Consider the following 25,054-nt stretch of genomic DNA (forward strand, 5'->3'; position numbering starts at 1 on the left):
ATTCTATATTTATTATATTTTTGTATTATTTTTCCTTCATTCAAATCAAATGACTTCACTAGACTTCACGGAACTATATAATATAACAGGTTGCACCATTGGTTTTAAATGCTCTGCTCATGTGTTCGTCTCTTTTTCATTGCTGAGTTGCAGAGTTTTAAATTTCCTGGGGTATAAAAGTGCTCTGATGATGAATTAACAAAACGCTGCAGCGGGTTTGCTTCTGCTCACAAGTTATTGTTGTTAATAAATTACAGTAGTAAAGTTTTACTGCTGATTAGATTTATTCTTACTTAGATGAGATATATTTATTTCTGCGGGAGGGTCGCGCTCGGTGCAAGAAAAGTTTTAGCACAGTTGTTGAACTCAGCTTGTTTACAGTGTCACTGTCTACAAAATTAAATCTGTATTTATTTCAGAGCTGTTTTTACGAATCAGGAAAGTCTTTAACTTCCAGCTTTGGAAAGTGGCAACGAATTTCATCATCATAAAAAATGACTCTGACATTTCCCTCTCCTGGAAGTTTCAGTTTCAGTCTTTCACTCCGTCACTCTGCAGAGAGGAGCATATTAACACGCATCAATAATGTCATGTGGAGAAATAAAAAAGAGAAGCTCCCCCAGAAAACTTTTTGGAGGAACAACAATCTGCGATGTAAATTTATGTTAATTTAATTTGCTCCAGAGAGGAAAAGGGGTTGCTGTGTTTCAGCTTCATTTAACAGGGAAACAAAAGACCTCAGCTCGGTTTGTACGGATTTTCAGCCGCACTAATAATCCTTCTTTTCTCTGTGAGAGAGGATTTGAGTCCTCACACTGTACATGCAAGTTTAATATAACGCCAGCAGCTGCGGATAAACCACCAGACAGACAGGTTACATTTTAGTTGTGAATAGAGGTGATACTGGGAGGAAGAGGGCACTTTCACATCTTCCTTGTTTGGTGCCGACCTTCACGATTTTTCAGTTAAGTTCCAAAATAACAGGAGTGAAAGGTTCCTCAGACCAAGAGTCCGGAATTTCAAAAAGAATCTTCTACATATCTAGTTTGATATTATTCAAAACACTTCATCTTTATTCTCAAAATGAAAAAAATAGTAATATTCTTCCATTTTCTTGTTTTGTTTCGTCTCCTCTATAGTTGCAGTCGTGAGTGAAGCCTCAAATTAAACGAGTCAGATATTCATGATGACATTGTTGTGCATATTCTGTCAATCAAACACCAGCTCCAGTTTCCTTTTGTTCTATTATAAAAATGTGGATCTGTTATGTGGCACTGTCTCTTTTTTCATGCAGTTTTTCTCTGTCCTCCTGTTAACTACGCAGTAGAAAATAAAACGCATTTCTATATGTGCACCACAGGAATTTACCAGACAGCAGATATTTAGAAGAGCGACTGTCAATTCTCTCCTGAACCGTAAATCATCATCGTGTGTGAGAGACACAGAGAACAAATACTTAAATTCGACTGTAATGAGGTAAAATCACGACGCATGACGCCACACTGAGATGGAAAACTGCATTTTCCACTTCTTCTCCTGCTCCTGCCTTTAAATCCCACCCACGATGCAAACGCACTGCGGAGACAGTGAAGAACAAATACCCGACATTAATATCTGGATGGCTGGCTTTCATTGCACCGTTTATATCTCGCCGTCAGCTCCTTTTCAATTCTTCCTATTTCCTGTTGTGATTATCTCTTATTCCACCTGTCAGAAAAACACAGATTAGTGCTTCAGCGGAAACACATTAAACGTCTGCCGAGCGGGAAAAGGGTGACAGTCGGTGCTTTATAGCCCGAGCTGCTGAAAGCTCCGCTGGTGGAAGCTCCTGGCAGAGTCCTGGCGTCGGCTCCTCTCGGCAGGTGGTGCACAGAGGAAGAAAGGAAGACAAATCTGTGTAAGCTCATTGTAAAACCTTTGCTCAGTCACTTAGAAAAGCTTCCGAACCAACTCAAAGACAAAGTGTGGGAGTAAAGTTTTAAGAGTGACTTTTTATTTTTGTATTCATATATACAGCAGGTGTTGAAATGATGGATCTCAGCTGATTCCGGTTCTCTGTGCTTTGACACATGTCAACCGTCCACTCAGCCGAATCCGTCTCCTCCCGATTTCACACATGTGGCTCCGACATCTCAGATTTCACAGGAGCTTCACATCATCCGCGTAGAAAAAAGTGCTGCTTAGAAATCAAGTCCAAAAAGTCAAGCTCGACTGGAGCAAAGTTGTGTTTTGATCGTCACGTCTATTCTGCCAATTTTTTCCTTTTCAATAAATAATTTGTAACATTACAGTATGGAAGAGAAATATCGTGTTGTAATCCGGACGAATCAACATTTACACTTTTAAATATTTGTAAATATTTACATCCACCGATGACTCAAAATCCACTTTTAACACTTTTTCCAGTTTGTGTACAATATGTACAAAGCGAAGGGGAATGAATAAGGTCGTGGATTCTGACTTCCCATCGTCTTCATGCACTGGTTCCAGTGACTGAGGGGCTCTGGGCGGGGGGTCTCGTAAAGCACTGGGCGCTCCGTCCCCTGAGGTCAGTGGGAGGTCAGGGCTGCTTCTAAATGAAATACTCCTTCTGGTTTTCACTGGCGGCGCCCTGAGAGTCCGCCGGGCTGCTGAAGGGGAGCTCCTGGCCGTCGTCGGGCTGCGCCGCTTTGACCTCCTGGTTTCGATACGTCTCTTTTCTGCTGCAGATGAATCTGACCACGATTGCCAACGCAGACACGGCGACAAATATCACCACGGCGATCACCCCTGAAAAAAAGACAGAGATACAGACATGAGCTGCTTTCAGAGTTTCTCCGGAGGAAGTAATGTTATGCGAATGTCCGAGTGAGAGTTTCTGCAGGCTTTCGTCGTCTGGCACTTTTTTGTCTGTGTTTTAGGTCCAGGAGACATTTTGGCTAATTTCTAATAACAGCATGAAATTAAATCTAATCATTTAAAGTGTAACTGAACATTTGTGCCACATTTGAGAGGATTCTCTCCAGAAGTTCTTAAGATGTTCAGGAGGCAAAAAAGGGTTTTGTGAGGTCACAGTGATCTCAACCTTTGACCTCCAAATAGTAATCACATCATCCTCATATCCAAGTGAACGTTTGTGCCAGATGTAATGAATCTCTCTACATTCACAAGAACATGACGCCACAGTGACCTTGAACCAACAGTTCTTCCAATTGTTTGGAGCAAATTTGAAGGAAAACCCGCAGATGTTCCTGAAATTGGATTCACAAGACAAAAGCATTGTTCAGTAAGGTCACTGTGACCTTGACCTTTGACCACAGGGCAAACAAAATGTCCACGGCCACTGTGTTTGAACAAGCTTCTTTTGTCATGACGGATGCTGACGGATGAATTAAACATCCATCCTTGTAACGCTGCTTCTCTGACGAAATATCTAAATCCAAACTCTGGGAAAACATGGATGAATGAAACAGAAAGGATGAAAAACCTTTAATATCAACCCTGCAGTTATTTTTATGTAACTATAACGTAACTTACTCATTTAACTGAATTAACATCCACTGCACAAGAAACACCATTAAGCATTAAAAGACAGGCGGTAACTTTTTCTAACAGTATCACAGATCACACCCTGTGTAATTTAGTTGGATGTTAATGTTTAAATCTCTTTATCGAAAAGTCATTTGCATGTAAAAGGATTGAAAGATTGAATCTGACTATTTCGGTTCTTTTTTTGTGCGTTAATTATTGCAGCGAGTGACACAGTCTAAACGCTGCAGCTCAGCATTGACGTCTGTTTGTGTATTGTTCTCAGACGATGTGGGTTTTGTCTCTCCTGACATTTCCATCTCAATCGGAAATAGCTCACGACAAACAGTCAGTGTAATAACCGGTTCACCTCCCCTTTGTCTGGAAAAGTTAGAGAGCATCTTTCCAAAGTTCTGTTCCAGCTATAAACAGAGTCACGCACTTCGGATGCAGCCTTTGTTAATTATGCCACAAATTTAGGTTCTGGGAAAAGGTGTTATTATAATGAAAATGTTCTCATCAGTCGATATTGATGTCGATTGTTGCTCCTGAGTGAAAGCTGAAGAAATAAGTTTGTGTTAAACTTCCTCACTGTGTGTGTGTGTGTGTGTGTGTGTGTGTGTGTGCACATTTTCCATCATAGGTTTCATTAGTCGTGGGATTGAATCCATATATCTATGTTAATCAATTACTTTTAATTAATTATGACTGTTTGCGGTCTCTCTCTCTCTCTCTTCTCTCCTCTCTTTTCCCTTATGTTTACTGATATTTAATGAATTGTTTTTATTCTCCCCACAGCCTCACCTCCAATTAGAGCCGAGTCACTCCTGATAGCGTTGACTAAAGGTTGACCTGGATCCACTGAACCAGGTTGATCTGTGAGGAAGAAAGAGAGAGAGACAGACGAGAAAAAGTGAAAAGCAAGAAGTCACATAAAACTATGAGATAGAATCGTTGCCCTCTGGTTGTGGGTCTCCGACAAGTTGCGGTAAATATCTGTCCGAACCACAGACTTAGAAAATGTAATAAAGATTATTATATAATAACAATAATTCTAATTAAAATATGATGAATAATTATGAATTCTTGAGTTATGCCCCCCCAAAAATTGCTATACTGAGAAGGAGAAAGGATTTTTTTTAATCTTGACCTTTGACCTTTCTACCAAAGTCTGTTATTCCTTGAGTCCAAAGTTTCTGTCAAATTTGAAGAAAGTCCCCCACAGTGTCTCTGAGATGTTGGGTCAGAGTGGGACATACAGAACAGAGACAGGATGCCTCAGGTTACAGGTGTTCACCAGCGCTGAGGCAAAGAAGAGAAGAAAGATGAGGAGGAGGAGTGAAAGGACGGATGAGGAGGAAGGTGGAGTCGCTGTGGGAACCATCAGTCAGCACAGACCTGTTGAAAGCACTTGTCTGACTAATCTCATCTTCGGTCGTTCCATCACTCTCGCTGCTGATCGAGGAGGATGTTTAACGAGCCAATAAAAACAGAGAAGTGAACGTCGCTAAGAATAATATTACAGACATAACAGATGAGTGAGAGGAGCGGGGGAGTCTGCTCCTCGTACCTGACAGGGAGTGTGTGGTTTCTGCCGTGTAGGACTTGGCTGGGGAGGAGGATCCACAGCTGGACTGGACCAGCGGCCCGGTGACGACGGCGTCCCCGTCAGGATGCAGCAGAGCGGCTTTCAGGGGACTGACGGAGTTAAAGCGAACCGCTGACAGACAGCCGGTGAAGCCGAGGGCGGCCACCTCAGCCAGCTCCGCGTCCAGCTCATCAGACTCTGTGGACAAAGTAGTGATAAAGTAAGATAATGAAGTAGTTTGGTTGTACACAGATTTCTGATCCTGCACCGAAACACAAGGTTACAAGGTCTTTGTGTACATGTACTAACCCAGCGGGCCTCACAGCATCACTAACTGTGACGCCGGGTGCTGAATAAAACCCTCAGTGACTGTAAATGTCAGTGTGAACTACACTTACTCCTTAAGAACAGTGTGATAACAGATCCCATCATCGTCAGTCACCTGAGTTATCACCAGAGAGACACAGCACAGTGTCTGTTTGTCAGCCGTGTGGAGCGTCGGGCTGAGATTGAGTTTTAGATTGAATGTGATTCTCTGGGCAGCAGGAAATAACTTCACTTTGAATTAAACATCTCACGACATGTGTGAGTATATAACCTACAAGATTGAGACGGGACACAAACAGAACCGAGGTTAGAGCTGTGGCTTTTTTATTTCTTTCTCTTTAGCTCCGCGTTTGATTTTATACTAAATCAAAGCAGTTTTTAATTTGAATGAAAAACAAATGTGCTTCACCCGTCATGCATGTCACCGGTGGTTAGTTAATTATTTTACTTAATTAAAAGTAGCAACACAACCGGGTGTAAATTATTTATCCAAGTAAAGGTGTATGAACATCAAATCAAATTACTCAACGTAAAAGCACTTTGTTTTGCAGAATGGTCCGTTTGAGAATAATTTAGCCTATAAGATCATATAGAATTATAAAAATAAAATGGGGTATTGCTGCAAAATTTCTGTCATTGTTATGAAACCTCCTTAAAAAACTTCACCACAACAGTCAAACCCTGGCACCACTGGCCTTGTATCTAAGAACTGAAGAGCTGCTGCCCCCCTCTTCTCCTCCCTCTCTCCCTGTCTCAGTCTCTCCGTTCTCTCCTGGTCCATTAGTTAGGCTGATGGATGACAGGGCTGCCAGGGAGTGACAGTATATCAACTATCTTGCAGCCTCTCTCCGATTCGGATACTGATCCGACTGCCTGGATCCCGTGGCTCCGAGGGAAGGCCGGGTCACATACGAACACGACCCGGGTCATCAATAAAAGAGCAGCGGGGGGGCTTCGCCGGAGCAAACAGCCCCAGCAGCCATTTATGTCCGTTTCTCACATGTGCACGGCGGAGAGCAGGAGACATTTCAAATTTTTCATGGTCAAAACTTGATGACGAGTTACGGTAAAGAATCCTGAAGCCAAAAGGCCAAACTATGGAGCAACTGCACAGCCGGCAGTGAGAAGAGTGGGCGGGGAAAACACACATACAGCGAAGAGTCAACAAAATCAATACACACAGAAATGATCTCCTCCTGGTCGCACTACAACCCAACGCTTCTCGTGCACAGCAGAACTCAACTTTTTAAAAAATTCACTGACGCAGTGCAAGAGACAGAAAGTAAGAAAGATGCAACCATCTTGATTTTAGTGGAAGCAGAAGCACAGAGTTGTTCATTTCTCTTCTTCACCAGGAGGGAAGAACTTTTTTTTTTTAACGTTAAATAAAGCTGATAGTTTTCTGGTTCCTAAATCCTGAAACCTGAGACAAGTGAGAACCTTCACACTTCACACCATCTGAAGTCCTCCGCTGCTCTATGCTACATCACAAACTGAATGAAGGAATCAACAGCCGCTGGAAGCAGACGCCCACTGACTCCGGTTCTGCTCCATGTTTCCCTCCTGTTTAAAGTTTTTCTCTGCACAGTCGGCAAAGTGCAGCTCGTTGTGGGAACTGTTGTGTTTCTCTATAATAACTTGACCTTGCTACGGCGTGTCGAGAACCTTGAGATGATGTATGTTGGTAGTTGGTGTTGTACAAATACAATTTTGGTTACAGTTACTGTGGGGACATAATTAAAGCAAGTGTCTAGCATCACAGGAGGGAGGGGGGGGTATCAGTGGGTGCAATCTGATACTGGACGATAAATCAAAGCCTCCACGTTAGTTATCTACAGTGAGAACAGGGTCAGGGCTGATCAATTATACAGTAACTGTAACTCAGTGCGATTTATTATCATCACATCCCTGCTCCTTTCTCAAATTTCAAGTAGTTTTTAATGGAGAAACTCATTTGATACCCGAACCCAATCTCAGCCCCACATATTAACCTCTGTTTAGTTTTCACCTCTGTCCATTTATTTGTTGGTTTGTTTGTTTGTCAGCAGGATTACTCAAAAAAAACCACTGAATGGTTTTTCCACAAAACTTGATGGAAGGACGGGACATGGAACGAGAAAGAATGACGATGGTGCTAATGGTGACATTTTAGGATTTCCCGGAGACGTATCCACGGGTTAAGAAGTAAATACTCCAGCACATTTAGGGCCTGATATCGATGAGTGTTTGTAAAGTGGTGCAGATCCAAACAGAAATCTGAGTTTAAATGTGGTTTCATAGTGGATAGGATTGTTTCGGCTGTTGTATGGTTACAAACCTGTTACTATAACCAAAGTGAAGCTGAGAAAACGTTGATGCAGAAGCAAATCAACAGTTCATATTGATCTTTAATAGATGTGGAACGATGTCTGATTGAACATGACGGCTTTGCTGCAGAATTTAAGGGAACTGGGACCTGGGCGGTTAATATCCAGATAGGAAAACGCCGTCCCCACACAGTCCTCCCTCTCTAACAAGAAGCTGTGAGCATCAGCGTGAGTGAAGCCCAGCGTTCCGCCGTGCAGACGAAGGTTGAGTCGCACCGTCTGACTTCCTGGTTTAGTTTGACCCCGCGCTCTGCGGCTGAGACTCATTGGTTGTTATGCTGAATCGCAGGGTGCTGACTTCAATCTTCTGAGTAATTTGTTCTTTTCAATCTCTCCTCATTACCATACAAAGTGAAGGAGCTTTTCTCCAGTTATTACCATTACAGCAGCCTGGAGCCGCGCTGAGCCACACAGACTTATATAAAGACTGTATTACTCACCGCTTCCGTAACACAGATAAAAGTTCGCCGACATTTACTTCGCTGCCTGAACTCTTGCATTAGCGAAAGAAACAAAACACGGCTGTAAATGCATCTAATGCCTCATAACTGCGACTTAAGTGGTTGCCTCCACCTTTAGTCTGTTCTAGTGTTGTTCTTATTTCCCATCTCCACTGTAACGTACTGTGATCCACTCAACGTGACGAGCATTAAACAGCAGAAACGCTCCAGAAGCTGTGGTTTGTCACATGAGGCCAAACGTCTCCATCCTCTTATTCACATGAGTCTGTCTAAGTGCTGGAGTCGGAGCCTCTCTTACCCTGGACTCTTCCCAGGATGAGCGACCTGATGCTGTTGAATTCCGCGTCAGACGACAAGTTGAAGTCCTCCCTGGCGTTCTGGTCAATCTGAAAGAAGAGTGTATTTCATATCTGTAAATGTGGAGGTCAGCAGGTGGACAGCAAAGACTGACAGAGACAAACTGTTGAGATCTTTATTTAAACAGAATCTTGTCTTCAATGCACATATTTAAAAAAGGATTCAGCCTCAAATCAACAAATACCATGAACGTGTGAGATGCTGTGGTTCAGATTAACTGAGCAGAGGAGTCCAGGTAGAGGAGGGGCCCTGTTCGGACCTGATGTAAAAATCTGATCACAACCGGTCCTGAATGTGTTTCCACTTTCATTCAGTGGGAGAATGAAACTAAGAGGTACAACATGTTGTACCTCCCAATAGATTCCTTTCTTAGTCTCAAGTGGCTTTATTTGACAATGTAACCTGAAAAGTTGGTGGTAAAACATTTATTCCCACTCTTTTTGTCATAGTTTCCGAAAATGTCCCTGCTTGTGCTGATCAGTGTGACACAGTGCGAATCATCTGATGTGTGCGTTCACCTGCACAGACACAGCGTCTGCCAGTCTCCCGATGGTCACTGTGTGCAGACGTCCATCAGCCAGGTTCACAACTCTGCTGCCCAACACCTCCACATCTCTGCTGCCGTGCAGCTTGTACCTCAGCTCCAGCTCATCTTCACAAGACGACAACAAGCACAAAGACAAGAGCTTCATTTCAAAATGTCCACGCTCGTGAGAAGTCGTAAACCTGAGGAGCCATTCTATTATTTAACATCTATTGCACTGTTATTATACTGTGAGGTCGAGTAGATCGAGCTTTATTTGTCCCTGTGGACTAATTTGTTTTACACACACAGAGCCCACGAAAGCATTTACGTTTCCTTCACATTTAAAATATGTTTTACAAATAACTTGTAAATGTAAAATGCTGTAAACTATGGCGACTGAGACTTCTCACACAAGTGCATTAACACAACAGGAATGCAAAAGTCACAACACAACTACAAAAAACCACACAGCGGAAATACAACCACAAAAGTCTTGCATTCCTATTTTCAATGATTGCACTTGTGTGAGATGTCTCGTCCCCGATAGTAGACGGTAAAAAAAGCTGAATATCAATCTGATCTGATCTGATCTGATCTGAGCGAATCCATTTGACACATTCATTTTGCACTTCTTCACAGAACAAATAACATTTCATGCAGATATGTGAGCGTGCCCCAAAATACCAGCTGCCAAATTAAAACACTAAAAACCGTTTAACATCGCTTGGAAGGATATTTTATCTCTATGAATAACACTGTGTTAAACTTCCCAAATGCCACAGCTGAGATAACTTGAATCTGCAGATTTTACAGATGAGCAGAAATGATAGGAAAACAGATAAGATAATAATGAATACCTTTTGTAATTAATAACTGACTTTATTTCTATGAAAAGAGCCGATCTGGATGAAGATGAAAGCAGCGGTGGAGAGGGCAGCGGGTGGTTCAGGCTCAACGGAGACACTGAGGTACTGAAATGAGTCTGTGTGCAGCAGCTGAGGCTTTTGTTACTGCAGCAGCAAAAAGAGAGAAACATGAGAAAAGCCTTGTTGAAGCGACCGAGTGGAACCTCTCTCTGGGATTTAATTAGATACGTCAGCGAGAGAGCAGATACCTGATGATGAATTCATCGGTTACTCAAAACCTGCCGTCCCTGAGCTTTTCCTCCGTCATTAAAACAGTTACTTCTAAATTCAAGATTTTACTCTATGCTCATTCCACAAAATCTCTGTCTGTGGATCAATGCATATTACGAGAAGTGTTCCATCTAATCAGGCTTTATTTTGAAAAGTTGTGAACTGCGGTCTGAGGATTGTGTCGATTGCTCAACAGACTTACGAAAAACAGCCGACGTGCAATGACTATAAAAAAACAGAATTCGTTTGATGAAGGTTGCACAACAGCTTCATTAAACCAGGTAGGATGAACACAAAGTTTGTTGTCTGTTTATCAAAAGCTCTGCAGACAGTAACAATATGAAAGTATATTGGAGAAGTGTTTGAGGACGACTCACTAATGACGTGGAACAATTCTGAAGTAGATTCCTGAGCATCGACACAGAACAAGCCAGTTGGTAGTTGTGCCTTCAATGATGACAGATTTTTGTTAAAAACTACAAATGAAATCTCCCTCAACTCTCGTTATAAATAACCCGTTGTTCAGCTACAGTATATTTACAAGTTGCACACACTGGATAACTGCTAATCCTGTTATGCAACAACAGAGTGCTGGAGTCGCTCCCTGCCACCTGGAGCTATGTGAAGCTCTACAGTGAAACCAGTGAACACAATTAATAGTCACAATGGCAAGGAACACGGCGGAAAAATGCTGAAAAGAATTCTCACTTAATAACGAGTGAAACAAATGTTTTCCGTGCAGCTCCACTGGGCCTAACCACTGGAGGAAGCAGTCGACAGAGCATGACACGCTGATCCCAGAGGGACGAGCAGATCAGGAGAAGTAATTGCAGGGACGATAAGATACGAACAAGAGCTGCAGAATGAAATTTAGTAAAAGAAATCTACTCGCGTGTTCTCACCGTGTTCGTTGATCAGCAGCGCCAGGTATTCTTTGTGGAAGGAGTGGACGTAGAGCAGCAGAGCCGGACTCTGTAGGGTCCTGAAGCTCAGAGAGATGTTTTCTCCTCTCGGCGTCATGTCGGAGAAGATGGACGGAGACGGAGCGCTGCTGCTGCTGTTGCTGCTGTTGCTGCTGCTCAGCTCGTACGGCTCCTTGAGGATGTAGGTGATGGACATCGAGGACGTGAAGCTGGCAGAAACCTCTGGAAGGTGGAAAAGTTTGAGAGTCAGGCAGGAAAGAGAAAATGGAATCATTGCACTAATTGGAATTACTGGTCGAGGATTTTCTAGAGAAGAAAGTGGAGCTTTTATCCTGCGTGTGAAGGTGACGACTCAGGTTTTCAGGCAACAACTCTGCTTTAGACACGATTAGGGACCAATAATGTCTCTCAGTACTGTGTCTCCTTAAATTCAATCAAACTGCACCAAATTGCATTGATAGATATCAGATATGCCACATTTTTCGATTTGACATGTTGAGAGAAAACTGGGTGATGTTACATTTCTTTTCAATTTGTTTCTGCTGATTAGTTGTGTACAAATCATTTTTTTATGAGACAGAGGACGACTGGGAAACAGCTATAGTTGTTAGTATTTCACTTTCTTTTTATCTTCTGTGTCATGGCATCAATCAAATTATATTTGCATAGCCCATATTCACAAATCACAATTAGTCTCAATATGTCCCTTTAACTCTGTGATGTCTTTAGACTGGAGAACAAAAGAGATTAGTTTAATCTGGTGGATCTACATGAAAGTAATTCCCTCGTCTTGTCTGAGTGGTTTGTTTAATACTCTCGTACCATCACTAAAAGACACTTTATTAGGAACACATGCAGTAATTTGATTAGCCAGTCATGCTTCATCAGACAGATACAGACCAGGAGCTTCAGTTAATGCTCATATGAAACAAAGGGTGGTGCCGTGTGCAGAGAAAAGGGAAGTCAGTGAGTTTGACTGTGGCGTGACTGTTGGTGAGTGTTTCTGAAGCAGTGGATCCTCTGGGATTGTTCGTGCACGACAGTAGTTCACTCAGCATGTTGCAAAAAACAAGAAAACATGGAGGAAGGAAACGTCCTGAACTGATGAAAAGTCGAATGCCTGTCTCCTCAGAGTGGGAACATCTTCAGGACACAGAGAACTGGAGCAGAGGGAGGTTGTTGCACTCAGCTCTGAGCTTGTTGTCGCTCTGCAGCTCATCGATTTTGCATCGGAGGATGTCAGACACCGCAGCTGGTTCCACAATAAACAGTGAACCAAATATGTCCAGCTGCTTTTTATTCTCTATTCATGTCCTGGAACCTCTCACTAACCGCCTGGAGTTTCCTAAAACGCACCAGAAGCTCAACAGATAGCAGCTTTTTGTTCTTGCAAAGTAAGAAAAGACACAGCGCTTCCCCCTCTCCAGCTGCACTTTCCATATCGTGCTTGTACAATATCACTTATCCACTTTGCAACGGTTCTTCGAGACAAACGGACACTTTGGAAAAAGCGTCACTTTGTCCGCTGCAGCAGCTCCAGATGCTCCTTTTACAAACTCTCCTTCTGAATGAGGTTTTCTGACTCGGACATTTTCTCGAGTTTGGCTTTCACATATGAGGAACAAAGACGTGTTCACAGGAACAGGAACAGGTCTGGTACATTCAGGTCTGGTACATTCAGGCGAGGGATGGAGTCCGAGCAGGAGGCAGGACCTGATGTAATAATTCAGCCAAATTGTTTTAGTATACCGCACCTGGAGACCGGCTTCAACCCACAGACACTGAACTGCTATTTCAATTTTAATGTATTGTCCTTCCATCTGTTTGTCTGATTTTATGTTGCACTGGTGAGCCGTGTTGGAAAATAAAGTTATATTCATTCATTTATTATAAAGGTCCTCAACACGCCTTCTGGCTCGCTGTGACTTTTCAAGAAATTACAAATAACTGTATTCTCCCATTGGCTCAATCAGACATTGACATGTTGGTAGAGGCCAAGCAGGAAAAGTTGTGGAAATTGTCCTGGATGAATGACCCAGACATTTGGGTTCTCACATACAGCCCCTCCAGAATATTCAGGAGAATATCTGTAGTTCAGGGCTCGTCTGGAAGCAGCGATCCTGCACCATTACAGTGGGTGTGTTGTTAGTTGTCCCCCTGAGAGAGTCTGACTAATGCACCACTGCCTGTGACTGGCATATCAGACTCACAAAGAAACCTCCTCTTCTTAATTTGGAGAAACTCTGGATGGAACAGACAGACAGTGAAATGCATCGCGTAGCAGAAGAGGCTGCGGCACCTTTATGGCAGAAGGCTCCAGTGAAGGCGGACGGACCGCAGTCACAAGAGAAACCGTTGGTTCTCTCCACACAGCGACCCCGGTTCTGGCAGAGAGAGCCGTAGCTGCTGCAGTGACCCGGGCAGCCGGGCCGGACCCCGGGGGTGATCTTCGCCCTCTCCTCCAGGTCCAGGGTGACGCCGTTCAGCTGCAGAGAGCGGATGCAGCCGCGGAAACCTTTCTGTCTGGACGCAGTGCCTCCTGTCAACAAGAACAAAGAACGTACACTCACAGGCTCTGTTCACAGTCAGTGATGCCAGATGTGACTGACACAGAGACACAATGGTTAGACGTAACGGTTGGTAACGTTTTCTTTGAGAGATCCTGCTTAAATTCTGCGCTAAGCTATAAACAGGAGACTGCAACATCACTATGGTCAGAGCTTTATTATTTCATCAGTTTGGTTGACGACTAAAACGTCTAAATGTGTGTGTGATGTGCCTCAGATGGTGGTGGAGGTTTGCTCTTCAACTTTACTACTATTTATCTGTTTTCACACTATGGCCTTTGTTTATAATTTGGATAATAAATAGTAAGAAAAGAAGCGTTTAAAGATTGGAATGGTGTGTTTCTATGGGGGTTGGGGTCCCTCTTGCCCGGGGCCCCCAAAGCTCCTTGAAACACTCCTGCTCCACAGTATTTATACTGTATACATCATGTACGATTAAGTTTCCGCTTGATCTCTGCCAGATTGTCAGATTTTCTTGCATTATGTTCTTTACCTGTCGGATTTGATTATGATCGTGTTTTGGTCTTTGCCTTTGTTTTATGAATTTTGCCTCAAACCTTATATTCTTGGCTTTTGATAAAGTATTTACTTCCACACCTGTTTCTTCAGAGTTTTTCAGATCACTCTCTTTTAGTCCCGTTTACAAGGCTTTTCTCACAGAGCTGATTAAATAATAATTTGAAAAGGTTTCAGCTATGTGCTAATTAAACCAAATCAACGTGTCTAATCCTAAGCCTATTGTACTGATCTAAATGATAGGCGTAGTTTATACTAAAGGAGGAAGAGTAGCTCAAAAATTAACTCACATAATCAAACCATATTTACCTGCCTCTAAACAGATTCCCATTGTGTCTCTGCACGACTGTAAATCTGTAATTGTTTGTCTGCTCGGCAGTAAAGTCTGAATCGTCGGTCACATGTTGCCACTGCAGCACAACAAGCCCGTGACTCTGCTGCAGAGACACCGACACAGCCTGTGTCTCTGCAGGCTGCTGAAGGACTAAGTGTGTGGAGGCTCATTAACCACGTGGTGTCTGACGTTCATCCAGACCAGAGTGAGAATCTCTCCCTCCACTCACCTGACATTTAACCCTCCATTACAGCAACCTCACACTGCTCACAGGGTTCAGACTCTAAAAATGACATTTCTCATTACGCTGCGAGCTCAACATCTTGTTCTGTATCCACGCATGGCAGTTGTTATTGTTCTGGCGGACTGGAAGTGGCCGGGTATTACTCTCACAGCTTGAGTCTGGAAAACAACAGCTCATCATACAACAAAATCACTAACCTCTGTGAGACTCTAGTTGGCTTCTGCAGCAACAGCTATCAAACACTCACAACACATTACGAGCGGGGGTGTAGTGACACCAGATCATTAGACTGATGTTCCGACACTGATTCCTCCAAGTGAGGAAAATAAACATTTGCAAAATGTGGTTGAAATTCACGTAGACCTTTTTAAAATGCTTAGAAATTCACTCATTAAAGCGTACGTCATACAAGAGACCCACGGAAACGTTGTTGCATTGATGGACTCACAAAGTCAATGAATGCATCGAGTAACATGCAAGAATAAAGTCCAGGTTGAAAGTTGCCAGGAGCCTTTTAGCGGTGCAGTGAATTAAATCATTTTTTCTGGTATTATTAGCTTGTACTGGGATGTGTGTCACGGTGTGCATGCAAAATCAATGCCTTCCAATAGCTATAAATTAATATGAACCAGAATCGTGTCATAGAATTTAACCTGAGGCAATATTATGGTTAATTAACAGATTTTCTGGAGCATATGACTCCTCATTCCCTAAAACAAGTTTAGAGGAATCCACGTGCATATGGCTTTGGTATAAATAATGTTTTTTTTGCAAACAAAAACACCCCCCCTTCCTGCGGTCTATTTCAAAATCCCATCATATTTTCATGCGAACATTTAAATCCCTCTGCATCGCCGGCAAATACCAGGACAGTCCTGCCCATATAAGGAGAACACTTCCTTAAAGCCCTTCAAGAAGGATTATTAGCTTAACACAACCGGCCAATCCAATGCCCACCTCCCTCTCTCCACTACCATTATTATTTGTTTGTTGACGTCTGTTTTTCCTCTTCAATGTGTGTTTGCAAACGAACAGACGTCCGTAATATTTGCAGAAGGACAAAGCCTCATAATAAAAGTCGGATTTTCAATCTGCTCAAATACAGTTTGACGGATGAGGCGCCGAGCAGTTAAAGATAATTATGAGAATCTGTGGAAGAGATGGAGTGAAAGTGAGTGAGTTTGAACTGATGTTGATAGAAAGACGTACTCCATGTTAGTAAATGGGTTAATGGGATCAAATAACATATTCTCAAAGATGGTTTCTGTCATTTTAGGTAGTGATGTATGTTTAAATGCTGTTTTTTCTGTTTGGTTCTAGTATTATATTAGTAAATTGATGGTATGGGGTGAGACATAATGATGGTGAGTTGAGACTGACTTGCAACTGGTCGAGCATGTGCATGTGCAGAACCTCAACCCTCCACACCACGAACTCTACTGCACAGACTCCAAATGACATTAAAGCGCAAGATGGCGACGCCCGTATCCGGGACGTGTCCACTTCAAGTGGCGATGCATCGTCCATCATTACTCTCTCAACAGCATGATGAATCTTTATTTTCACCATAACCTTAAACAAACCCTGACTACTGTACATTTCGAGGCACTTTGGAAACACACACAATTTCACACTCCTGCTCCTCACCTATGAATAACTGACTGTTCAGCTGCAGATGGATGTGCCCGTCGGCGGGAGCCTCCTGCGTGGCGGCCGGGAACCCGTCGACCCGAAGTGACGCCTCCTTCACGTTTCGCTCGGCTCGCACGCTGTGCCACCGGTCGTCGTGCAGCGGGACGCTCGTCTTCACTCGCACCTCCAGTGGACCGTTGCCAACGTCGAAGGAGAAGACGACCTCGGAGGAGGCTGTGGAGGCAGAGGATGGAGATAATGAGATAAAGGGGGGGGGGAACACAAAAGGGATGGTTAGCCTCGGGCTGTGCGGCGGTTTGGACGACTGGGTGTCACTGTCACACCAGCAGAGAGAGCTTGACTTGTTCCTGTTGAATTGCAACTGACTGAATAACAAACCTGACCTGACACTTTGAGATAATTGTGTCCTCTGACGAGCGAGACACTGTAAATCTGCCGTGTCACTTCCAAAAGGTGCCACAGCTCCGTCTCTACACGGAGACAAACAGACTTTAAACAAACCATCACGGCACTGTGTGTAATCGTGTTGACTCTCCGTCATGTTTTCTGATCTGCTCCCAGTGATGTGTGCGGATTCCAGTTTGAGACAACAGACGTATGAAGACTCTGCCTGATGAGTTATTTCTGTGAGGAACGCAGGGGGATTACATAATAACGTCATTTTGTAAACGTTAATATTTAAAAAATATAAATGTGTCCTTCTTCAGCCTGAAAATTTAAAGAAAAAGCACATTTCTTCAGTTTGGTCCCAGAGTGACGCCATATTTCAATAAACCCATTGTGTCCTTTCATCATCATCATCATCATCATCATCATCATCATCATCATCATCATCATCATCATCATCATCATCATCATCATCATCATCATCATCATCATCATATGTTGTGAGAAGTGTGAAGAGACTCACTCCCACCCGTCCAGCTGTTGGCAGGATGGACAGACAGATGGACAAAGATCTAAGATGATTCAGAGACCAGAGCAGGGCAAGAAAGAAAGACTGCAACATATGTGCGTGTGTGTGTGTTTGCTTGTGAGTGTGTATGTGTGTGAGTGTGTGTGCCAGCTGCACATTCTTCTTTCACATCGTCGTCACACAAGCAACTTTTATTCCAGTTGCTGTTAACTTCAGGACTAACTTTCTCTCTAGTGGCCAAATAGTAAATGTGTAATAATGTTTAGTAGATATTTCGTGGACCGTCGCAGTTGCCCCATAAGATCACATGGCAGTGGCTGCTGCTGCATCTCGGCGTCTGGCGGAGACAATCTACTGGACAGATTGTAAAGGTTTTTTAAGTACCATCCATTCACACACGCAGATTTACAAACATAGGGCTGCTAGAAATGCTGTTAAATGCCCCAGATGGATAAAAACTCCAAACCTAATCTAGACTTTTAGTCATTAACCTTCACAGCGATTACACTGGTAAAAAAAACCTAACATATAACGAAGAGAGGTGAGCTGGAGGCCACATAGGGTCTGTTCATCCTTCACCACCCTGTGCCTACGCTCCACCTTTAGAGATGAAGTCAGCGACATGTGTGTGTGAAGAAAACACAATCCCTCACGGACAGTGGAGGGAAAAGCTGCACTGCCCTGGCGCTCCCAGAGAGAAAGACCCAGAGGAATAAGTTAATAAAGCAGCTGCTCTCTGGCCTTGCTCCAGTCAAGTCGACGGCACTTTTAACGATACAGAGTCACCTCAACACCAGCTGTCATAACACCAGCAGAGATAAGAGACACCTTCCACCGTAACCACGCCAACTAGGAGGGACACCTTTCATCCTAATGTCTAACCACGTTTGTGTGTGAGGGGCAAAGGCAGATATTAGAAAGATATTGCACCTTAGTCCACAAAATTCATCTGTCAAAGAGTGTGGCCAGTAAGGGAACATCTTTAACTCTGGACTTCATGCTGCAGATTTCTTCTATCGACACAAAACAAGCAAACGTAAAAGATTAAAAGATTCCTGATATGACATGGTCTTAAGGTTTGGTTAGTTTCAGGTACAAAAAAAGAGTTTGGCTCGAGTCAGTGAAAGTCTGGTTTTGATAAAAATTACTTGGTTGAGGTCAGAGATTGAGGTTGGGAAGAAAACAGTGCTGAGCCACAATGTTCTCTGCTCCTGTGGAGAAACGTCTGACTCGTGACAGAGGAAACTCGTCAGACTGTGAACAGTGGACGGTGAACAGAAGACAGAGTCCTGGCCTCGATATCCACTGCCACAAATTATTGGCTGTTGCCCTCAGAGGTGAATTCATCATCAGACGATAGCCGATGGGCTCAGAGGATAATATGTGACTGACCCAATAATCATCCACCCTGACACAAACAACAGGATTCGTGCAGTGTCCGAACCATGTCTGTGGGTTGTATTATCGCTTGGATATTAAGGGAAAGATCAGGGAATATTGATTTGAAAATGCGGAGGTGTCCTTCAAGCCCAGAGGGTTAAAGGTTCAGTGGAGGGTGGAAATAATACTAAAGGGCCCATATTGTGTAAAATACATTTTCTGGGCTTTTACTATCCGTAATTACTTGAAGGGGTCAGTAAGTATGAAAACAGTCACTCCGCGGACTTCTCCACTCAGTCTTGGTAGGACGTCCTCCCTCTCACTGCTGTTTAGAACAAATCACAAAACCTGGTAATGAGAGTAATCCTCTATTCACACTCACAGCTGAGTTCGATGCGGATGAAGTCCTTGATGCCCAGGTTTTCCAGGAAGACCCCAGAGGAGGACGTGGTTTTAAACAGGAAGGAGACGTCCGCGTTCAGCTCGCCGTGGAAGGTGGGGAAGTGCAGGTAAGACGTCTCCCTGTCGAAAAACGCAGCGTTCCAGAAGTTCCCTGCCAGACAAACAAGAAAAAAAAACAATTAACGTATGTCCCTCTTTATTTTGTGTTCTGTGATATATCACCTCGGAACAAAGCTTATTATAACACAGCTCGTTGTGATGGGCTGGATAATGAAAATCATGTTGTAAACAAATGAACCAACTGTTCAGTTAATTAGAAACGAACAAAGGCACAACTCCAGCTGCGTCGTCTCATTTATGTTGATTTACTTTGTAAGAAGTTTATATATTTATCTTTTTTTATTTGCTCGTTAAACAGAAGACGGAAATCAGAGGCAATTATCACTTAGATGAGTTCATTATATATCTTCTCATCATACGTTGTTGTTACAGAGCATAAATGGAGTCATACTTCAGCTATTGATTTCCTAATTAGCAGATATATTTGCAGCCTATTTTTCCATTAAACTACTTCTTTGTTTGGGCGTATTTCTGCTTGGTTTTTAATATCTCTATTAAATCCTTAATTACTTCTCATTTACACATCACAGAGACATTAACAGAGGACTAATTGCTTCTATAGAGTGTTTTTTAATATTTAATTATTGAAAAGTCGCCTATACGATATTGAGGAACATTTTCCTTTTACTGTCAACCAATTAAAAATAACATAAAACTTCTCCAATGCTGCTGAAAGGTTGAAGATATTTCACAGAAGTAACCAAATGAGCCCTGACGGAAATGGACTCACTGTCTCCATGACAACGGAGCGGTCCCACCCTGTAGGCGGCCTCCGACCCAGGACGCTGGACGTCACCCAGCACCAGAGACCTCACCGGAAGAGACTCCTTATGGGTGAGGAGGCCTGAGTCGTTGGCCCTGGAAGTAGAGGAGGAGGAGGAGGAGGGGAAACAAATTAGGTGACGAAGAAGGAGGAGATCAAAGAGAAGAGACAAACAGTAGGAGGAGGAAAGAAGAGGAAAAAAGTCAAGAGTGAGGAAGGGGGGTGATGAGAAAAGATGTCGAGAAGAGGAAAGAGGAGGAAAAGGAGAATGACATGAAGGAGAAAGAAAAAAGGGGAAAAATTAGAGGAAGTGGGACGATGAGAGGAAAAGGAAGAGGAGGAAGAGGGAGATTGATTAAGACAAGAGGAAGAGGAGGAGAGAAAACAAGAGAGATTATGTGCTGAGGGATTAGGTGATGACGAAGGATGTGGAGGAAGACAAGGTGGAGAAAAAGATGAGGTTTGATTAGAAAAGGACGGAGGAGAGAGGAAGCTGTAAAACAAGGTGAAGACGAAGACAGAGGTGAAGAAGAGGGCATCAACTCTAGCGAGCTGAGAAGTCACGCACACAGAACGGGTGAAACACTTGCGCCCACAGCTGAACCCAAACAACAGAGCGTTCAAACGAAGAGTCTGGGCTCGACTCGACGTCTCTGCGAACGATGTTTTGTGGAACCGCTGTTCTGAAGGAACGTCGGCTGAAGGACTGATCTGCACAAACACGCTCAGCGCCGCCGTGTTTCACCTTCCAGCAGCTTTTGTTTCTGCACATTTTTTAACAAGAAATAAATCTGGGGACTGTCGGCGCAGAAAGACGCCGTGAATCTGTGGAGAGAGTCTGTAAAAATAGAGTCAGATTGAGGCAGGGAGATAATAGAAAGACAGACCTTTGGCGATGCAGACGGTGGCAGGATTGGTTACAGTACGGGAGAAATGGCTCTAACGGTATAATTGGTCACAGGATTGGGGAAGGCGACCTAAATAGAGAATTGCTCACAGCGAGGATGAAAGGATTTGAATATAGGAGAGGATAAAACACGAAGAGAGAAGGATCTGTAAATATTTGGGGATTTGTCGTGGTCTCCTTTCAGTCCGGTAAACCAGGATGTGTTGGGAAACGCTGAATCGTTTTGATGACTCATGAGTTCAGCCTCTGAAACAACATGCTACCTTTTCAGTGTTATATCTGCTCCAAGACACAATATTAATCTTTTAAAGCTGGCGTAACCAATTAACGGCTCTTGACCTCGATAGCGTACGGATGTGGGCCACTTCAGGCAATGATGCGGCACTTCTTCTGGTCTTCTGGACAAAATGAATCTTATCCCAAAGTGGCCACTTGTAAAATAGCAAATATGGCTCAAATATCCCAAAACAAAGGGTCGGTCTCATTTGGCGAACATGCAGCAAGGTGTGATCGATTGTCACTTCTAACAGACTTCCTCATTCTTCCGTCATAACAATGTTGATCCAAAGGACATGAAGTAACGTACCACTGGTCGTAGTCAGCGTCACAGTTGCAGTAGTGATGTGAATCCAGGCAGGCGTCCTGCAGACCACAGGCACACTGACGACTGCCCGGCGGAGCTCCAGCCCAGTACGTCTGGATCTGACCTGCACCCGGACCTCCCACCCACCAGCTGAACGGAGCCCCCTCTGAAGGACACACACACACACACAGACACACAAACACACACAAACATATTAATCATTCCACATGAATGATACAACAGAGGTAAGACAATACATCCTGTGAGGATACAGTGACTGATGACTGAATGTCTCTAAAAGTGTCACTCATTTATTTTCATCTCACACACATTTGTGGATGTGTTTATTTAAGTCCATGCTTGGCTGACATATAAAAGAAGATATATAGAACCATCCTCTTGTTCTTCCTCCTTCCATCCATCTAAAAAAGACCCATTGGATTTGAACACAAACCCGCCGCGCTCTGTGCCAGCCCTGCAGCGGCTCCTCACAGCCTCGCTGCCCGGCCTTGATCATGTATCGCTGCTGTTTCCCTGATAAAACAGGACAGATAATGGGCAGCGGCTCTCTCTAGACCTCTCTCCCTCAGAAGGATCCTGATAAGTAGGTGCACAAAGTGGTGGCAGGTGACTTTCTTCAGCGCACTTTGAAACCTAAGAGCCTTATTTTCTGGTAGGAAGAAGAAAGGAACATGTTCAAATTAAGATTCTGTTTTGCCAAGAAAGAGGAGCATCAGAAGAGCAAAGTCGTAAAACAATGCAACTTGTAATTTCCCATTTTGAGCAGTTAAGTTATTAGAAGCTGAGAGAAAGTTTCAGCCGCTGCAGCGAGATGAGGCGGAGAAAACGCACAACAGAAAAAGTAACCGATGTTGGAGTTACTCGCGAAACAAACTAAATCAGAAGTTCACCCCACTCCTCTCCTCTCCGCTGCCAGATATAGATCCTGAGCCGAACCTATTCTCTGATGCCCTTTTACTTTTAACTACACGCTCTCCTCCACCTTCAGTAAATAAACACAAGAGTGCTTGACCTGAATATGTGACTCTCGCCCACAATCATCTCAGTAACTTAAAGCAACACTATGTAACTTTTACCCGGCAGCAGCGCCCTCCACAGGTGGTTTTCATGTAGAGAAAAAACAAGATTTTTTTCTCTGGGCTTTACCTGGTGTGTTGAGGAGGCGGGACTTCCTGCAGTGGTACGACAGCTCCTGCTCGCAGTGCTCCGATTGGCCGATGATGGCGAGTAGCTGCTCCTCCTCAGAATCATAGTAATCGAAGTGGGCTGAATATTGGTTTCGCTCGGGAGACGAGTGAACTCTGCTCAGCTCAGTGTCGTTGTGCTGGATCACCATCCACGCCCTGTCCTCTGGTGGGAAGACGAGGGAAACGCAGACATGGAGGGAGATACATTGAATAGAGAGGAGCTGGGTTTACTGGGTTGAACTGAGATATGTACTGGTACTGTGTGTGTATCTGTGTGTGTGTTTGTGTGTGTGTTTGTGCTACCTGTCATGTTACAGTGGACGAGCTGGGGTTTGATTGGTCCACTGCCGTCAACGTCAATGTAATAATGTCCCGATGTGTTGCCTCTGTGTTTGTACGCCTCACACGACTGCTCATAAGTCGCTGGGGAGGAAAACACAATGAAAGAATATCAAGAATAACTAAATAACTTTCTACTGAATCAACAGCAGCTTTGTCACAAAGTTGATTTCAAACGATTTAATGCAGAAAAGATTTCATAGAACTGGAGTCAAAATATAAATCCTTTTCCAAACTAATGAGAAGATTTTGTCAGTTATCATTTGAGAATTTACAGAATATTTAAAAATGTTCAATCAGTAACTGTCTCCTAAATAATGTCCACATAAAACTAAAATGCAAGCATGTTTTACAGGAAACATAATAAGTGCCTGTGTTATGTTCAGAGGCACGATGCGTTTTTTAATGACTAAAAGATCAAATTATTAATTCTGACCTGAAATAATAAATAAAAACAAAACACTCGACCCAAATGATCGCTGTTCGTCTCCAAAGCGTGTTTGTATACTGTGAATTTCCCCAAAGGAAAATACATTAATCAATATCAAGGTAGACAAATATCATAGAAACAATGAAAGAGCGTCAGGAGGTAAATAAATAAAACAGGCATGGATCAAAAACTTACAGTCATACAACAATGAGACGACTGTGGAACTAAAATAGGTGCAAACAAATTGTGTAAAACCCTGTGTGTAGAATAGACACACACACACACACACACACACACACACACACTTAACATAACTGTGAATCAGCTTGAAAAACTGTTTGGACACCAATATAACAATAAATCCTGAACGTAAGTGAGTGAGTGTGTGTGTGTGTGTGTGTGTGTGTGTGTGTGTGTGTGTGTGTGTGTGTGTGAACCTGAGCTGGCTCTGGTCCTGTCCGGAGCTGATCGTACCACCACAGAAAAAGATTGCGTTGTAATCACAGCCACAATCCTGTTGATTTGACTCACCTAAACCACTGCAGGCCGTGTCTGAGCTGAAATCTTTTTATGTGGAAAGAACAGTCGGCCTCGGGACTCACTCTCCTGCTCTCACATGATCTCACCTCCTGTTTATCTGTGTGTCTCCGTATCTCCTCTTGTTTTTATTTAATCTTTCATCTAAGACGATAGAATGACCTTCATGACAAACTTTACAACTGATTAGAACATGTTTATTCAACATTAACTTACAAAATGAATCTAGTTGCCCGTTAGCGTTTTCATTGGGTCATTATGAGGAAGCATTAATGAAGCCCAGAGTTCTTCATAAGGAACCCAGTGAAATGGGCGACTCTCTGCAGCACTGATGCGTTTGTATCAATTCTTAATTGCTTCTTTTTGCGATTCTTCTCATGAACCTCAAACTTCTACAATCACAACACTAAACAAGTGGAGACAGACGCTGGCAGAGTTTCCCTCTGACACCGTGGTTGATGTGAGCTGTTTGAAGTGAGAAGTGGGAGGAAATTACAGCTTTCATCTGCAGCAGGATGCCCCCTTTGTTCTCTCCTCAGCCTCCTCTCAGCGGAGAGGGTGACACTTCATCTCTGCATCATGTCTTATACCAACCAGGCTCTTCTTCATTAAGAAGCAGTGGTTTTTAAAAGTGCTGCAAACTCCCACACAAGTCTCCACATGCCATCTTTTTAAAGATAAGTTTGTTCTTAAGACGTTTTAAACTTGAATTTGCAGTTCAAAGGAAAATATCTGATGTGTCGTTAAAGTTTCAGAGAAAAACTGAGTTGTGTCCGGAAATTTCTGGCTTTTTGAGAAGATGTGTTTGTTGTGCTCAGCAGCTGGTCCACTAACCAGGAGGTCGGTGGTTTGAAGCCGGTCTCCTCCACTCTGCATGCCAAAGTGTCCTTGGGCAAGACACTAAACTACAAATTGCCCCTGACGGAAGTGTGTGTGTGTGTGTGTGTGTGTGTGTGTGTGTGTA

General features: G+C 43.3%; 1 protein-coding gene across 1 annotated transcript in view; it reads right to left on the reverse strand.

Moving 5' to 3' along the window:
- Window positions 1–1,971: 1,971 nt before the first annotated feature.
- The window catches only part of LOC118121620 (contactin-associated protein-like 4), a 72,248-nt gene continuing 49,165 nt past the window's right edge, over window positions 1,972–25,054 (reverse strand). Inside the window, exons 12-24 of the mRNA XM_035177654.2 lie at window positions 23,088–23,207; window positions 22,744–22,947; window positions 21,580–21,742; window positions 20,054–20,181; window positions 19,184–19,354; window positions 16,500–16,718; window positions 13,491–13,730; window positions 11,171–11,413; window positions 9,125–9,258; window positions 8,548–8,635; window positions 5,078–5,293; window positions 4,312–4,383; window positions 1,972–2,769 (exon numbers count right to left, since the gene is read on the reverse strand). Coding sequence (XP_035033545.2) covers window positions 2,573–2,769; window positions 4,312–4,383; window positions 5,078–5,293; window positions 8,548–8,635; window positions 9,125–9,258; window positions 11,171–11,413; window positions 13,491–13,730; window positions 16,500–16,718; window positions 19,184–19,354; window positions 20,054–20,181; window positions 21,580–21,742; window positions 22,744–22,947; window positions 23,088–23,207 — 2,195 coding nt within the window. The 3' untranslated portion in view covers window positions 1,972–2,572. The remainder of the gene's footprint in view (window positions 2,770–4,311; window positions 4,384–5,077; window positions 5,294–8,547; window positions 8,636–9,124; window positions 9,259–11,170; window positions 11,414–13,490; window positions 13,731–16,499; window positions 16,719–19,183; window positions 19,355–20,053; window positions 20,182–21,579; window positions 21,743–22,743; window positions 22,948–23,087; window positions 23,208–25,054) is intronic.

Source organism: Hippoglossus stenolepis, chromosome 14, assembly GCF_022539355.2.
Source record: "Hippoglossus stenolepis isolate QCI-W04-F060 chromosome 14, HSTE1.2, whole genome shotgun sequence".
Classification (NCBI taxonomy): domain Eukaryota; kingdom Metazoa; phylum Chordata; class Actinopteri; order Pleuronectiformes; family Pleuronectidae; genus Hippoglossus; species Hippoglossus stenolepis.